This window comes from Hemicordylus capensis, chromosome 5 (assembly GCF_027244095.1).
Source record: "Hemicordylus capensis ecotype Gifberg chromosome 5, rHemCap1.1.pri, whole genome shotgun sequence".
NCBI lineage: Eukaryota > Metazoa > Chordata > Lepidosauria > Squamata > Cordylidae > Hemicordylus > Hemicordylus capensis.
The window spans coordinates 144794848-144811831 of NC_069661.1; the positions used below are offsets into that span (position 1 = coordinate 144794848).

Consider the following 16984-nt stretch of genomic DNA (forward strand, 5'->3'; position numbering starts at 1 on the left):
GATTGTGGTTCACTTTGTCAAAGGCTTTAACTTGATCCAATAAGAGGAGGTGACCTTTCCAACTTTCATTCTGTATAGAGTAAAAAAGTTCTCTCAGCAGACACAATGAGTCTGTCAACTTTTTTCCCGAGATAGCGCTTGTCTGCAAGCTGTGGACCAATTTAGGGGCCACTTTCGCCAATCTGTTTTTTTAGGATTTTGGCAAAGATTCTGTAATCAATATTTGTGAGGGTTATTGGTCTCCAGTTTTGTGGTAAAGTGGTGTCACCTTTCTTGGGGGGGAAAATCAAGAGGCCGTCCCCAAAGGACCTATTTAAACGCCCATTGTCTAGGACAAAATTAAATAATACTACTAAAACTGGTAGTAGCTGGTCTGCATAAAACTTATAGAAAGGCCATGTCAGACCATCAGGCCCCGGGGCCGATGTGTATTTTCCCGCTGAGATAACTGCTCTGACCTCTTCTATCGTTACAGGATGGGTCAAAGAGCTTTCTTCCCCCTCAGTGAGGGAATAGCCGAGACCATATTCATTCAGACTGCAGAACCTATCTAGATAGGATTGAATGTCCTTTACAGAAATATCCTTCAATGAATACAAGTTTGTATAAAACTGGGCCATGATCTTTAACATATCATGGGGGTTGGCCATTAGTGGGCTACTTCCACCCGATCACAGGCCTTGGAATGTCAAACTAGATGCATGCATCTTGTCTTGCCCACTCCCCTTTTTCAACTACAGACCCTTTGAAACGATACCGCTTATTTTCTAAACGCCTGTGCCGCAGCTCATTTTGAAATGTCCTGATTGTCTCTTTGTAGAGGCGGCATGATTCCACGTCGAAGGCTTCTCCCCCGTTCATCTTATCAACAATCCTCAGATGTTGGGTGATCACTTTCTGATAATTTTTGACCCCTCTCTTATATGTCCGGCTAGTCACTGCTCTAGTACGGCAGCCCACCCTCTTTATAAGTGTCTCCCAGGCTCCCAAAAGATCATCTTCTGCCTCTAATAGCCGAGGGATCTGTCGCCTCAGTTCTGATAAAAGGACACCTTTGAGATATTAATCACTTAACATTTTTGGGTGTAATCGCCACAAGGGCTTACCATGTGGAATTACCTCAGAGAGATTACAAATAAATCCCACAGCCGCATGGTCGGACCATGGGGTAAGTACTAGTTCACACCTGTAGACTTCAAAAGAAGGGGGAGCCCAGAGTATCTAGCCGGCTAGCTGATCTCGGGTGTTAATATGTAAATTTGACTCCGGTTTTAAATTTATGTCTATACTGCGATTTAAAGTTCTCTTCGTGATGGATTGGGGAAAAATCCAAATCATTATATACTGCCAAGGCCTTATCATCTAAACCCAGAGTCTCACTCAGAAAACATTGGAGAGCTTTTTCCTCATTCGTTAGAGAGGGGCTTGAGGGGGAGACTGGGAGGCCTCCCGAAAGAGAGATTCCTGCCTGTAACCTTGGAGAAGCCGCTGCCAGTCTGTGAAGACAACACTGAACTAGATAGACCAATGGTCTGACTCAGTATATGGCAGTTTCCTATGTTCCTGTAGGTTCAGCTTGCTTTCCCCATCGCTGCACAGCATGCATAACTACACTAAGGAAAACGGTACTTGTTGCATTTCTGCCAACCACGCAGCAGGAATCTGGTCGGGGGGAATGTGTCGATCTTCCTGATAAACCACACTTCGCAGTTTTTTCACAATTTTTTGAAAGCATTCCCAGAGACTTAAGAGAACTTATTCTCAAGAGGCAGCTACCTACGAGCGCAACTCTAGCCGCTCCGCCTGTTCTCCCCTCACTGCCTTTATCTATATTCCCTCTTCTAATGGAAAGGACAGCCGCAATACCCCTCCCGTCCAGCAGGAGGCAGTCAGAAGCCTCTCCAAAAATATACAGGTTCAGACGTTAAAGGAAATATACCAAAGCGTTGCCTAGTAACCACAACTCCAGCGGCTTCGCGTGACCAGCCAACACCCAACACTTTTATTGGCCCTTTTCTCTTCCGGGGAGCGTTGGCCTATGAGCAGCTAGAAGAAGTAAAGTGTTTCCCGTAGGAAGCCGGGAGTAATGGCGGACCGTCTAACGCAGTTGCAGGACGCGGTGAATTCGGTGCGTTGAAAACGGGCAGAGGGTTAGGAGCGTAGTTAGGGTTCGTGTCCTTGGCCTGAGGGAAGCGCTGGGCTCTTTCTCTGGCTCTGTATGAGATTTTTGGATTAAAAATATCACCCATAAATCCGTGATGTGCATTAAACCCCTTGTCTCCTGTCTTTCTTTCCTTCCTCTTGCCCAGTTTTAGAGCAGGCGAAAGTAGAGGGGAGAGAAACCCAGACGAATGTTTTATCGAGCGGGGGATTTTAGATCTCCATTACACTTTTTCTCTTTTTTTCCTCCTACTGTCAAAACGCCCTTGAAGAATTATCTTATTGGATCGGATTCTTGTGCAACACCCTGAATCTAGCAGTGGTTAGGGTGGTTTTCTGGGAAGCCCACAAGAAGTGTATGAAGGTGGCCATACTCTGCTGTTTCTCTCCCCACATCCCCAATATCTGCCCAGAGACATATAGAGTTCCCATTTACCGAGCAAGGCTAATTGTGAGGGCTTTCTGTGGTTACTTGCAGTCACTTCTTATTAGATATAACAGTGCAAAATTTTCGAGGCACATGATCATTGCCCCATTTATGGGGGCAAAATGGTTATTTCTCTTCCCTTCCATTTGGATTATGGAGTTACTACTAATGGAAGGTTCAAGGATTTGTGTAGATCACTGTGCCAGTTCCCTTTTTTTGTTTCTGGTTCTGCTTCTCTGTTTGTTTTCTCTCTCTGTAACCTTTTCTTATCTTTCTCCCTCTATTGCTCCATATTTTGAGTTAGTTTCATTATTTAAAACTGAGTCTGTTTTTACACTTTTGCAAAATGACATTTTAGCATTAATTCTTTATGAGAGCAGTAGTATGTGTCCTCTAATAATAAGCATATTCATAGCTATGTTCAAGGAAATGTTGGGCTCATCACATGCTGTTCTTAGCTGAAGATTCCTTTCCTTTGAATTTTGTATGGCATGGAACAATTGGCAGAGTAGAGACCTTTGTCAGGTCCTAAAAACATCTTCAGTTTTTTAAGTGATTCACTTTGTGTTTGTCTATAGCTTGCAGATCAGTTCTGTAACGCTATTGGAGTATTACAGCAGTGTGCTCCACCAGCATCCTTCAGCAACATACAAACTGCAATAAACAAAGATCAACCAGCTAATCCTACAGAAGGCAAGTAAACTTTTATTATCCTGTCTAGCTATATTCTGATAGTCTTAGGTAGAATAAATATCACAGACTTACAGGAGAGGAGAGCTGGTCTTGTGGTTGCAAGCATGACTTGTCCCCTTAGCTATGCAGGGTCCATCCTAGTTGTATTTGAATGGGAGACCACATGTGAGCACTGTGATATATTCCCCTCAGGCGATGGAGCCACTCTGGGAAGAGCAGCAGGTTTCAAGTTCTCTCCCTGGCATCTCTAAGATAGGGATGAGAGATTCCTGCCTGCAACCTTGGAGAAGCCGCTGCCAGTCTGTGTAGACAATACTGAGCTAGATAGATCAATGGTCTGACTCAGGATATGGCAGCTTCCTATGTTCCTATGACCCCTTGTGGAGTACATGTGTAAGGTGAATATGAATATATGTCCCTTATCATTGTAGAACCACAGAAGCCAGGTTTGCAGATACATAATCTAAAAGGTACAGGGGTGTGGTGTATGTGTTTTGGTGGTTCATTTAATGGGGTACTCAACAGACATAAATATTCATAACTTGCAGGATAAACTTTGGTATTGCTATTTTAACCTTGCCATAGTCACTCTCTGGGTAGCATATTGTCTACAATGTTTTCTACTTTATTTTTCTATTTTGCCCATCTTCTGAAAAATCATACCTTATTAAATAGTCTCATGTGTATTGACAATAAGTTGGGCAGCATCCAGACTAAGTTAGTTATGACTCAGTGAAATTAATTGAACTTTACTTAGTCATGACTAGCTTTTTTCATTTATTTCAGTGGTGCTCTGTCATGACTAACTAGTCTAGATGCTGCCCATTCTTCTAAATGTTGGTAAATGGACAATATAATGTTGGTAAATGGGTGATAGAATTTATAATACACTTAATCAAGTTTTCTCTTTATTGACAGAGATGGTGCAAATTAAATTGTATTACTTTTACAGAATATGCACAGCTGTTTGCTGCATTGATTGCAAGAACTGCTAAGGATATCGATGTTTTGATAGATTCCTTGCCCAGTGAAGAATCTACAGCTACATTACAGGTTAGAGTGAAACTTAAACAGCTTGCTTTATGCTTTATTATGCTTTGTTTTGCTCCATCTTGAAGGGTGTGGCAACATAAACATTTTATCACACTACAAAATGCCTTGTGAACACAGTTTCATCTGTGAATTGATTCATTGCTGCTGCTGCTATTATTATTATTATTTTCTTGTTTACACAGTCAGACAGGTGTTATTGACTGGTTTGTTTTATCCAGACATTGAGTCCTTCCCAAGGACCTGGCATGGCTGAATTTTATCATCAATGCTGTTGGTTATTATAGATATCATCGCAAAATATAGGCTGTTCCCAGTAAAGCTGCTTTTTGTAATTGGTGATTTCTGTGGCCCCTATGGTGTTGAGGTGCTCTTCAAGGTCTTTTGGAACTGCACCCAGGGCGCCAATTACCACTGGGATTATTTTGGTCTTTTTCTGCCACAGCCTTTCAATTTCAATTTGTAGATCTTTGTATTTGGTGGTTTTTTCTATTTCTTTTTCTTCTATTCTGCTATCCCCTGGTATTGCTATGTCGATTATTTTCACTTGTTTTTCTTTCTTCTCGACTACAGTTATATCTGGTGTATTGTGTGGCAGATGTTTGTCTGTTTGTAGTCAGAAGTCCCATAATATTTTATTATTATTATTATTATTATTAATATCCCGCTCTTCCTCCAAGGAGCCCAGAGCACTTAAGTTTATCCTCACAACAACCCTGTGAAGTAGGTTAAGCTGAGAGAGAAGTGACTGGCCCAGAGTCACCCAGCTAGTATCATGGCTGAATGGGGATTTGAACTTGGGTCTCCCTGGACCTAGTCCAGCACTCTAACCACTACACCACGCTACACACAATGAGCAAGCTGCCTGATGCATTTCAGGACAATCCAGTACAATATTGGCTGGTTAGGTAGTTGAAACTGACAGGAATGATCAAAATGGATGCTTCAAACATCAAACATCTGATACAGCAAGCAACTAATTGTATACTCTTTGTTCTACATTCAGGGTTTCACACATTTTTGGCTTGTCTTAGTAGCCAAATTCATTATTTGTGGTTGCCACTGACTCCTCTCTTCTTTGCATCTTGTGGCATATGAAGAGAACAAGGAGAATGGAAGGAAGTGTGCCTTTTTGGGCTGTCACAGAGTATGGAATAGGAAGAGAAACAGTTCCTCTGTTTTCTCTCTAAGTCTTCCATAGAAGAAAGAAGGGGTAGTTTGTTTGTTTTACCATTACAGTATTCTAAGACCTCATGTATATACGTTAAAAGGAAGGGGAGCTCTTAGTATGCCTATTTTTTCTCCAAGTGTATTAACTTCAATGTTAGAATACTAAACAAAATGTACTAAATGAATGTATACTTTTATATACAGGCTGCTAGTCTGTATCGCTTGGAAGAAGAAAACCATGAGGCTGCTGTACGCCTGGAAGAGGTGGTTTATCGAGGGGATATGCTCTTGGAAAAGATACAGAGTGCTTTAGCTGATATCGCTCAATCACAACTGAAGACAAGAAGTGGTACTCATAGCCAGCCTGTTACAGATTAACAGGAGAAGCTGGCGAGATCTGACTATGAAACCTGAACTTCTGGAGAATAAGTGGGGGTATGGGGGGGAACCCCCCAAGTTATACACCACTGTTGAGCTTTAATACTGTGGAAAGACTTAAAGTGCTATGGTGGGGGAGTGTCCCTGTTGTCACAAGCCTCGGTGTTCTGTATGATGCTGTACTGGTGTAAGAAGCAATTTGTGATCATACCCTTTCTTATATGGATAAAAATTGGAACTGGTAGAGCTCTTTACAGGCTTAACAAACATCTGCAATTTCTGGATAAGCAAATAATATAATTCCATAATATTTTTAATGGGAGTGGGTTAATTTTTTATTTTTATTTTTTGCACGAAGGAATATTAAAATACACTCGGATGAGTTATACCAATTGGTAACTGCATTATTGACTTGACAATTCCATTTTACCCTAGATGGTCCAACCTCAATAACTGCATCTGGTTTATGGTGGCATTGTCCCTTCAGGGAATCATTAGTGAAATTGCAAAACAATAACAGCGAAAGATGGTCACGCTCAGGCCTTGGTACAATTGTATGCTGGTCAAATCACAAGTTGTCAATATATAATCAATGGATGAAAGCTTCTGTCCTTAACAAAATGAAAATTGACCAGGGCAATCACCAGCTACCACACCATTCAAGATAATTAAATCTAACCTACTTGAGATTTGAGCTAGACATAATCCTGCTAAATTGCTTATATTATCAACAGAAACTGAGAAGGCAAAGAGGATACATCTTCAGAGTCCAGAGAATTCTGAATGGAACTGAGTATAAAGGGCCAGATCTTGGGGCTCATCCTTGCATTAAAATCCCCTCTCAAAATAATGTAAGCAGAAGATTATAATGCTACACAGTTCACAGTGTATAGCTCCAGCTCTTTCCATAATTGTCTAATCTGAGTGTAATGCCTTTGAGGTGATAAATAAACATTAATACATAATGAACTATTTTTTTAACTTAATAAAGCCTCCACAACCCACTCAGCATGGAATGATAGTTTAGCTTGCAAATCAGTAGATATAAATAAACCAAGATCTCCCTTGGGTCTTCCACCCCTCTGACTAGGAAGTGTAACATTCAAATATGGATAGTGATTATCTATATCTCGGTACGTGTCCAGGTTTCTTGTAAAAACAATATATCAAAGCTAGAAATAAACTTAATACAAGAATGGGCTGAACTTTTGGGTCTCCATCCTGCTATATTCCAAGAGACCAAAGAAAGATTGCATCACCCAGGTAACTGTCAGCCAGAGGACGCTCCACAAGCCTCATCCCTAGCTGGGGATTGAACTAGATAGTTGCAAAAGGCACCAACTGAAGGAACCAGGCAATCTGTCAGCTCTTCCTGCTGAGTTGTCAGCAAGAAGGAAGACAAAGCTTGTGGCATAGGATTAGATAGAAAAATCCCAACTGGACATCACTTGTTAGTTGATCTCTCCCAAGACTATGGAGGTCAGTAACAATTTCATGAAAACCAGCTTACTGGAATTCCAATGCCTGTTATTTAACGAGTGTAGAAACCCGTTGACCATCAGGTAAACTTCTGTGGGATCATAAATCCAGATCCAATATTACAGGCTCCTTGTCTATCTGTAAATGAGGAGTTGGTAAATCTGGTATCTCAAAATTAGATGACAAGGCCCCAGAAGAAACTTAAATCGTATCACTGGGAGCCTGTGCCTGATAAGCTGACTCCACAACAATTGGATGAATAATCAAGGAATTGTGACTATCTGATCTTGGAGAGAGTAAAACTTTCTGTGAGCTGTTATCTGGAAACCTAATCAAAGGTCTAGACACCTGTAATAAATTACCTCCAGAAGTATATGAAAATAGAGAATCTTTAAAAAAGACCCAATCATCTTGTTCCAACAGACAAACATCTTGTTTTGAAAACAGCAAACTGGTCTTAGATAGAATTATTATTATTATTATGTTTACATTTATATCCTGCTATTCCTCCAAGGAAGAGAATGGACCATGTAGAAGTTTTATTGTGGACACTTGTATTATCCAAGGAAACACATGTGGTAGATTCAAATAATGATTGAAAATCTTGAGATTGAAATTTTATTTTAATCATCGTAATTTTCTCCTCTGCATGTCAACTAAATTGGTTAACACTCCTTCCTCCTTATGCACCAGTGCAGGGATGAATTTTGCAGCATCTTAAACCATGATTGTTCATATCCTTAAAGGCCTGTATCACTTCCTATAAATTCTCAGAGTTTTGAATGGATGGTAAACCATCATCACTCTGGACTAAACTGGAAGCAGGTCTAATTGACTAAATACCACTTAATTCTGCCTGTAAACTGTTTTGGCTTGGTTGACTGCCAACGTAGAGATGTTGCCTTAGGTACTTTCTCTCCAAGGTCAGATTGTGTAGTTGCATATGCTCCAAAATTCAATTTCACCCCTTTATGGCATAAAGCAAAGAAGAAACACTTGTGACAAAAATGTAATATTACAAAAATGTAATATCATATCACTCATATGTAAAAACTTAACTGGTGTTTCTGAGTGATGAAAAAACACACCTCGTATCTGATTATATATAAAAAAAAATAAATTTGGTAGCCAAAAAATATCGTAAATCAACTTGAGAGATGTTAGTTAAGAAGTTGACTCAAGGACAGCAGGATCTTTCTGCAATCATTCCAGTGATTATAATTCAGCCTGTTATTTCCAATACACATTGCTATCTTTGTGCTCTGTAGACTGCGAAGAGTTTTTAAAGCAATTTCCCACTGGAACGTTACTCAGTGTCTCATTATAGTTAATGGAGTCAATTAATCTTGTGGGATGGTTAATTCTGCCTTGCAAATCTGGCCACTGTCTGATTAAATCCTCCACTAATACACCAATAACTTTTTTCACTGTCAAGCTTCTCATAGATCTTATGTAACTTCTCAAATAAAGCTACCTTTGTCTCTACCATTAAAAATGTGTTTGATAATATAATATAATGTACCTGTATTCAGTGGCTCCTCATTATTCCATGAAAAACCTTCAGAAGTCCCTGCTGACGGAGAGAAAAGGATGCTTGTCCCATTCATCAGAAATACTAGGAGGTTCCATATCCAACAGAAAAATCTATTAGTAGGAAAGTACTAATTAAAACTATCTTCAGATAAGTTAAACTATCTTCAGATCTGTACCCATTAGAAATTGATCCACTTTTAATTGTTCCCTAACCTTGGATCCCAGCTGTTCTGGCGAAGTATGCATCTGTTTCTTAGAGCCCATTCTCCCAGGATAGCCCAAACCTTGTCTTCAATTAAATAACTCAACTGATATTACTAAAATGACTCGTGGAGTAATTATCCAGTTCAGAAGAACTAAACAAATTAAAAATAAGAATCCAAACTCCAAAAATGGAAGTTGAAATGAGAATAAAGAACCAAACAATCCCAGAGTTCACTATCTAAGCTGTTATTGCATCACTATCTTGGTTCCTCGCTTGAAATGTCTTAATTTAAGTGTGCTTCTTAAGTACGAGCACTGCACTTCTGTCATTGTTCTTTGTACACATTGCAGTCTATACATGGCTCACATATGAGCCATATATAGCCTGAGCCAATTTTGGAAGGGTGGTATAAAAATTGAATTAATAAATATAAATGCTTTCTAGTAAGAATCGGATAACCTACTAAGTGTCATCAGTCCACTCTCTATCTTGCTTACAGGGATTTGCACTTGGGGTTGAAAATCTTGTCCCTTCTGATCGCTTTACATTTGTCTGCCCATTACAGGATGACTTGGTTGGTGGTAGTATGTAGGAAGAGAGAAGGTAGAGGGAGACTAGAAGCTCTTCTGTTGTTTTTTACATGATTGTCAGCTTTGACATCGACTAAATGAACAAACTTAATTTGCAGACTTTGTGACAGAAGCACTGTTGGAAGCTCAGTCTCACTGGGATGTCAAATGTGAACCTCTCTGAGCCGTATCGGAAGGGCGGTATATAAATCTAATAAATAAATAAATAATCTGAGCTAAGGCAGTTTGAGCATACCAAGCATAGTTAATATAGACCATGTTGCCATTGGGCTAAACCAGGGATTCTCAACGTTGGGTCCCCAGATATTATTGGACTTCAACTCCCATAATCCTCAGCCCCAGTGGCCTTTGGTTGGGGATTATGGGAGTTGAAGTCCAATAACATCTGGGGACCCATCGTTGAGAATCCCTGGGCTAAACCTTCAGTAAAGATGGTGTCGTACTCTTTAAAACTCTATTTAGTATGCTAAACATCCAACTAAAAATTTAAGTGCTTCAAATTTTTTTGGGGGGTGTACATTTTTGGGGGGTGTACATTATGTACATTTTGGGGGATGTACTATATGTTCCTCTTCTCCTTCCACCCTTTTGTTGGTACTGTATGCAAGGTAGAAACAAGATCTGCTCTTTTCTCAATTTATATACAGTAAAGGATATAAATGAACATGTACTAAAACATTAATGGGTATGTTAAAACAATATATTAACAAGAAAAAGAGAGCTTTTCTGTATTGAACATAAGTAATAAAACCTGCTAGTTAAAACCAGAGTTAAGGCTTTCTCAAGCTGGCTCAATCTCCACAAAGACAGGAAATTGTAACCTAAAGTGAATGCCTTTACAGATGTGCCACAATCTCAGTAATGACATTGTGCAATGTCACACATTGTGCTCACTTCCAACTTGTCTTCCATGCACCCACCCTTTTCTTTACTCTTTGAGGCTCAAATCAAGATGAGGAGGATGGATTGCCTGGCACCAGCAAAGAGGGCCCGTGTTGTCCTGGTACTGTCCTGCCTTATTAAGTATCTGAGCTTTACTATATTGCTAGAGCAAGTCTCATTATGTTGCAGTCCCAGCTCCAAACTTGAACTGTTACATCATTCATTGAGGGAGCTTAAAGCCTCAGGTGGTGTATTCAACTCCTTGGAGTGCTAGAGCAAGACTTATTTCCTGGGGCATAGTGTGACCCCCTTCACCCACCAGTGTATCGTCCTCCTCCGGTACGCTGTGCTCCAGCTGAAGCTTTGTATAAGAGAACACTATGGATTATAGAAGATGCTAATTATTATAGTATCATCTGAAGCCTATGCCATTTATTCCCAACCTTGGATCCCCAGATGTTGGACTACAATTCCCCTCATCCCCAGCCACAATTATGTGGGGGGAGGATTGAAGCTATAGTCCAACAACATCTAGGGAATATTGGACCCCTTGGTTTGTGGGGCCATAGGCTGTGGAAAATGCTACACGCTTTAGTTCAACAGTCTAATGTCTCTGATAGAAGAGGGGCAAGCCAATGGCGGGAGAATGGATAATCTTCCACTTTGACCTTGGGACAAACTTGGGATGGTGCTATTGTCAGTCTTCCTGGAGGGTACCATAAAATCTCCTTTGTGTGGAGGCAGGATAAGGATGATGAAGGGGTGCTAGAAGAGGGCCTCCTTTCAGCTGTTGAACCCATAGCGCAAGTTAATGATGTAAAACAACAAATAGGCACTGTTGAAGTCATAGGAGAATTCCTCTAGCAAAAGTTCACATGGACAAGTCACAGAGGACAAGATCTCTGTGTCTTGTCCTCAGTACTCGCTGTTCAATCCAAAGCTAGTGGGATGTAACAGTTTATTCCACTTTCAGTAAGTGTGAAATACTCTATGGATTGGGTAGAGAGAACACTCTGGCAGGAGTAGGTGGGGGGGATTATTTAAAACCATCAGATTGACCAAATTTCTTGAAATTAAATACACATGCTCCTGTCATCCTGTTGTGTTTGCTCCAGTTTTGAGATAGAGTATTAATTTTAGCTAGTCAGAATGACTGAGTTGAACTATGTTGCTAGTCAGAACGGCTGGGTTGCAATTTACATGATAGTTGAACTCACTTCTGTCGAAACTGTGAAGAGAAACCCCTGTAAGGTACTTTGGAACTTGGATTTCAGAAGACTTAGAAAATGCAGTACCCTTCAATCATAATGGGTGTGTGTGATTTAGTCAGATGATCTTTGCTGCAACTATCCCAAATGGATAAAACTGCAACATTAAATACAGTATAGATAATCCTTCCTCGACTTCTATTCTTGAATATTCACTTAGTGGTTCCAAGTATGGCTGACATTTGAGCACATAAACCTTTTGGTAAGCTTCAGTAAAATGTTCAATATAAACCATCTAATATGGGGGTGTGGTCCAACCCTCCCCTGTATCTATATATATATTTCTCCTGGGTGTGCCCAGGAGAAATGCGTCCCGGCAGCCCAGCTGATTGGTTGGGCTGCAGGGGGCGCCTGATTGGTCCTGGTGGGCCAGGAGTGTGGGCGGCCATGGTGGCCGCGGAGCCGAGGCGGCGGTGGCGGGCCCGGGCGGAGCCGCGGGTGGTGGTGGGCCCCGGCAGAGCCGAGGCGGTGGCTGGCGGGCCCGGCCTGGCCGCAGAGGTGAGGCGGCGGCGGCAGCAGGCCCGGGCGGAGCCGCGGGTGGCGGTGGGCCCCGGCAGAGCCGAGGCAGCGGCTGGCCGGCCCGGCCTGGCTGCGGAGGCAAGGCAGCGGGCCAGGCCGCGGCAGCGGGCCCGGCCCGGCTGCGGGGAGGCCAGAGGCGGCAGCGGGCCCGCTTGAGGCACAGATGCTCTGTGCCCGGGCCCACTAGTAGATGTATAAAATGTGTATAGGTTTTATAAATACATCTTGTTCACTCAAGCTAGAGCACTGGCATTCGATGCTATAATAACACCTTTAAAATATGTATGTGCATTTTAAATTATAATTTTTCTATGTAAACTGCTTTGATAACTTTTTCATCAAAAAGTGTTATTTAAAAAGTGTTATATAAGTAGAAGTAGTAGTAGTAATAATGCTGTGGCATTGTGCTCAGAGGGATTTTTCAGTTAAAAAGGGACCTATGCACAAAGAGTCTTTATTTTATCTGAAGAAAGCTTTCAGATAAGCTTAGATGAAGACTTTCCCCATGAAATTGTTTTTTTTAATTGTAAAAAAGTCTTAGAAAACAAGGATCTTCTAAGTAATATACAAACTTGAGAAGATTATGATCTTATTGCCATAAATAATCTGATTCAAGAAGGCATCATGAAACTGTTGTTGTTATTATTATTATTACTACATTTATATCCCGCTCTTCCTCCAAGGAGCCCAGAGCCGTGTACTACATACTTAAGTTTCTCTTTCACAACAACCTTGTGAAGTAGGCTATGCTAAGAGAGAAGTGACTGGCCCAGAGTCACCCAGCTAGTATCATGGCTGAATGGGGATTTGCTCGGGTCTCCCTGGTCCAGCACCCTAACCACTATACCACGCTGGCTCTGTACACATATTACCCAAATTATGGTAATGGACAGGGTCTCTTGGTTTGAATACTTACAAATCAGACATGTAGTCCACACTCTAATCAGGCACTATGTTTACCAAATAGATTTAACAGAATTTGGGCAAACGACTCGGGCTTCACAAAGGAAAGGTACTTGAAACACAGTCTACAATGTATTTATTTTATTTTATTTTATTTCTATACCACCCTTCCAAAAATGGCTCAGAGTGGTTTACATTAAAAACTCTAAAATAAATTAACTATTAAAATCGAAAACAGTAAAAACATAAAACCATTATTAAAACAAAACAGGTTTTAAAACCCTGGAAAACCAGGCCAAACATTTATGGTTTAAAAACTCTGGAAGGCCAGGCCAAACAGATAGGTCAAGGGCTCTCCAGAAGGCCAATAATGAACTCGGATTACGGATTTCTGCCAGGAGTGCATTCCACTGCCCAGAAGCCACCACAGAGTAGCCCCGCAGAATAAAGTGGAACTATTACTTCCCATTTCTTGGAGGCTATAGTTCTGATAATGCTGTCTACAATTGTGTTAGCTTTTTTATAGCTGCATCACATTGCTGTGTGTTCAGCTTGTGATCAACAGCAATCCTGAAGTCCTTGTAATCTATGTACAACCATCCAGGTATCCCTGCATCCTATACCTGACTCTCCGTTTGGTTCTCAGTGTTTGGTACAGACTCTCCGTTTGGTTAGAAGGTAGAAAATAAGATCTTGTTGCAAAAGTATTCACTTTTTGGCTCTGCAGCACCACTAGAAAGTCACTAGTATCTGTCTAGAATCTTACCTTAGCATCCTGTTTTCTCTCCCCCACCCACTTCCTGGCATACACATAGCATTCCAGGCTATTATTTATTAAGAAAATGTCTTCTCCACCTTCCTATTAAAAACAAAAACACTCACTGTTCTATATTTTGTGCGTTTCAGTGATTTCTGCCCAGCCACTCCAGAAACATAAAGTTGAGAGGACGGGAAAAGGGATTCTGTTCTCTTTTTTTCATGAAGGCAAAAGGCAGATTCCTCCACATGGGGGTGAAATGATTATCTGTGGTGAGTGGGGGGCTAGAATTCCAGAAGGTTTCATGTTCTACCATGAAACAAGCCACATAGGACTTTTTTTGGAAATTTTTTAACATATACTAAAGGTATTTTTAAAAAATGCAGGCCATCATCACACATATGTACTACACAGTAAGGGCCAATCGTCAAGAAAAATGCTGAATAATGCTGCTGGCTGTATGAATGACACCTTGCTGTTGCCGCCATACTGAACTCCCTGTAAATTCCTCAGACGTATGAACTTCCCCCGCAACCCTAAGTATAGTGAAGCAGGAGAAAATCACCTTTTGGAAAAGCAAACCACATCTCTAGATTCTTAGATAAGGCAGAACAACCTTTTAGACTACATTTAATCTTTCAAGGTTCAATTTTAAATTTTCCTCAGAAGAAAGTTTAATCAGTGATTTCAGAAGGAATCTCAGTAAAAAGAAGGAAGAAAACAAGAAAGCTGGAAAAGAATTAAAATACAGTTTCTTGCAACCTGACTGTAATTACACAGTCTTCACTGTAGAGGGTCTCTTTACTCTATGGTTGCTTATGCTCAGCTCCTTTCAGTGTCTTCCCATACTGTTTCCTTCCTCCACTTTCATGTAGAATTGTCGGGAGATAGCAAATAATTTCATTTCTGGGCCCTTCTTCTGAGGCACTATTATGAGTTCTGGAGCAGAAGATTTGTTGGCACATATTTTTATACCTCCCAAAACTTATGTCTCTTATATTAAGAGCTATCCTGCTGATAAAGCTACCATCCTACCTAACAACATGTATACAGCAAATGCAACACTTTGATAGAAATTGGGGAAATGGCCGAGAGTACTGGGCAAAGTCAATCCAGAATGGAATTGCACCAAAATGCTTGTCACTGCTGCGCGTACAATGCACAGGTGCAGACAGAGCTGCTTGCTGCCATCGCACCACTGGCACACCTTGGCCAGCACAGCAGGAGTTGTGCCACCCATTGCTTGCTACTTCCGCAACCACACCAAGAATGAGCAGCACAGGATTAGTGCTGCCATGGCTGGAGGCAAGAGGAGCTGCCATGTTCATTGCTGCCGCCATGAGTGCAGGAGGAGCCATCACACTTGTTGCCACAGCTGCACTGCTTGCCGCTGGGGCTGAGTTCCAGGAGGAGACAACACACCTGATGCTGCCACAGCGTCGCACGGAAAGACTTGCTGTGTCAGTTGCAGCTAACAAAAACATTAAAATACAATACCCAAACATAAGAAAATAGGATAGGCCATTGTGAGGCCACACAAAAACTAAAAGGTGCATGCTTTTTATTTAGGTTAAATTAATGCAATTGCAAAAACAAAGTTGGCCAAAACCTGTTTCATTCACGCTACATCTTGAGGGAGTCAAAATGATTCCCTTATCCCCCACCCCTAAACCAATTCCAACACTTCACCACTGAAAATTATGAAACCATAGTTTGCTGCTCAGCTTTTTTCTTTTGCTTTTCGCAATACTGTATATTCAGTAACTGCAAATTATTAGCGACTTAATTTCATAGCATTTAAATCAACATTTGCACCAGGTAAAAGGTGAGTGGAAAAGCCAAGGCAATAGTAAGTACAGATTATAGTTCTTAAGAAGATCTTAATAGCTCCAGATGATATGGGTTCTTCCAAAGGCCAAACATTCACTCACTGATGTAGCTCGGGCAGTGGAGGCCTGTATTCAGCCCCCTGTCCCAGCCTTCTCCCCAGCAGTGAGTATGCCCTCTCTCTTGCCAGGGCGTATGCTAAAGACATGCACCTTCTTTCTTTACCATGGCAGTGGTGGCCACCCCACCACCACTACTGCTCTTACAGGCTGCCACCCTCCACCCACTGCCGATATCCCATGCAGAGAAACAGGGAGCTCCCCATTCCATTTCTCTCTCCAGAGAGGAACAGAATTAGACCTCCCTGCTTCTCAGTGCTGGGTATCGGTGGCAGCAGGTGGTGGTATGCGGCGTGGAGCCATGGCGGCATGTGGGAGGAGAGTGGATGGAGGGTAGGGAGACCATAGGGGGGTTATTTATACAAAGTATAGATAAAATATTACGGAAGCTTATATTTATATTAATTAGTTGAAATCTCGGCAGAAAAATTTTAAGTTATACATTGACTGAAGATACCATTTTCCAAGCATTATTTAACAGATCTTGATACAGATAGTCGCAGATTAACAATTCCTTGGAATGGCAGCAAGCAAGTAAATGTGCCAAGAAAAAGATTAGAGTTAAAGTAGGAATTTGAGGTTGATACTATGCTAAAAGTGTATCTTGAATCATTCCCCAGTAACTAAGATTAGAGAAGCCCCTGGCCATATATTTTAAAAGACAGGATAAATGGAAGCAAATCCTCAAATAATGAAAAACAAGCAATTAAACTTTGGTGGTTGCTGTACATGCAACACTGCACAGTGAAAGACATGAAAGAGAGCACACTGCATGACGATGGAAAACATATTCCATTGATGTAGAATCCTGAGAAAATGTATTCCCTGCAGTAAATCTACAGAAACCCACAGCAAATAAAATAAATTGCAAAAGCATGTGTAAATACAAGCAGTTGATCAAATTATCTGATTTACTGGTCTCAAAGGCTCTGGTCTTAAAGGAAACATGCATGTCATAAGTTGCTAAAAATATTGATACTTATTTTCACATGTATATGCTTCTTCATTCACAAATATTCATATG

At 41.1% G+C, this 16984-nt stretch overlaps 1 protein-coding gene across 1 annotated transcript; it reads left to right on the forward strand.

The window, feature by feature from the left end:
• The first annotated feature begins 1930 nt into the window (after positions 1–1930).
• MED21 (mediator complex subunit 21) lies at positions 1931–6270 on the forward strand. Its single transcript, XM_053253190.1, has 4 exons — positions 1931–2128; positions 3166–3280; positions 4233–4333; positions 5705–6270. The coding sequence occupies exons 1-4, from the start codon at positions 2087–2089 to the stop codon at positions 5876–5878; spliced, it is 432 nt and encodes a 143-aa protein (XP_053109165.1). The 5' UTR covers positions 1931–2086; the 3' UTR covers positions 5879–6270.
• Positions 6271–16984: the final 10714 nt, after the last annotated feature.

Bases quoted from the DNA above. Each gene is read 5' to 3' on its own strand.
- MED21 (XM_053253190.1), top strand. From the start codon at position 2,087: ATGGCGGACCGTCTAACGCAGTTGCAGGACGCGGTGAATTCG. The intron at 3,281-4,232 runs GCAAGTAAACTT...TTACTTTTACAG, and splicing joins ACCAGCTAATCCTACAGAAG to AATATGCACAGCTGTTTGCT. The intron at 4,334-5,704 runs GTTAGAGTGAAA...TTTTATATACAG, and splicing joins AATCTACAGCTACATTACAG to GCTGCTAGTCTGTATCGCTT.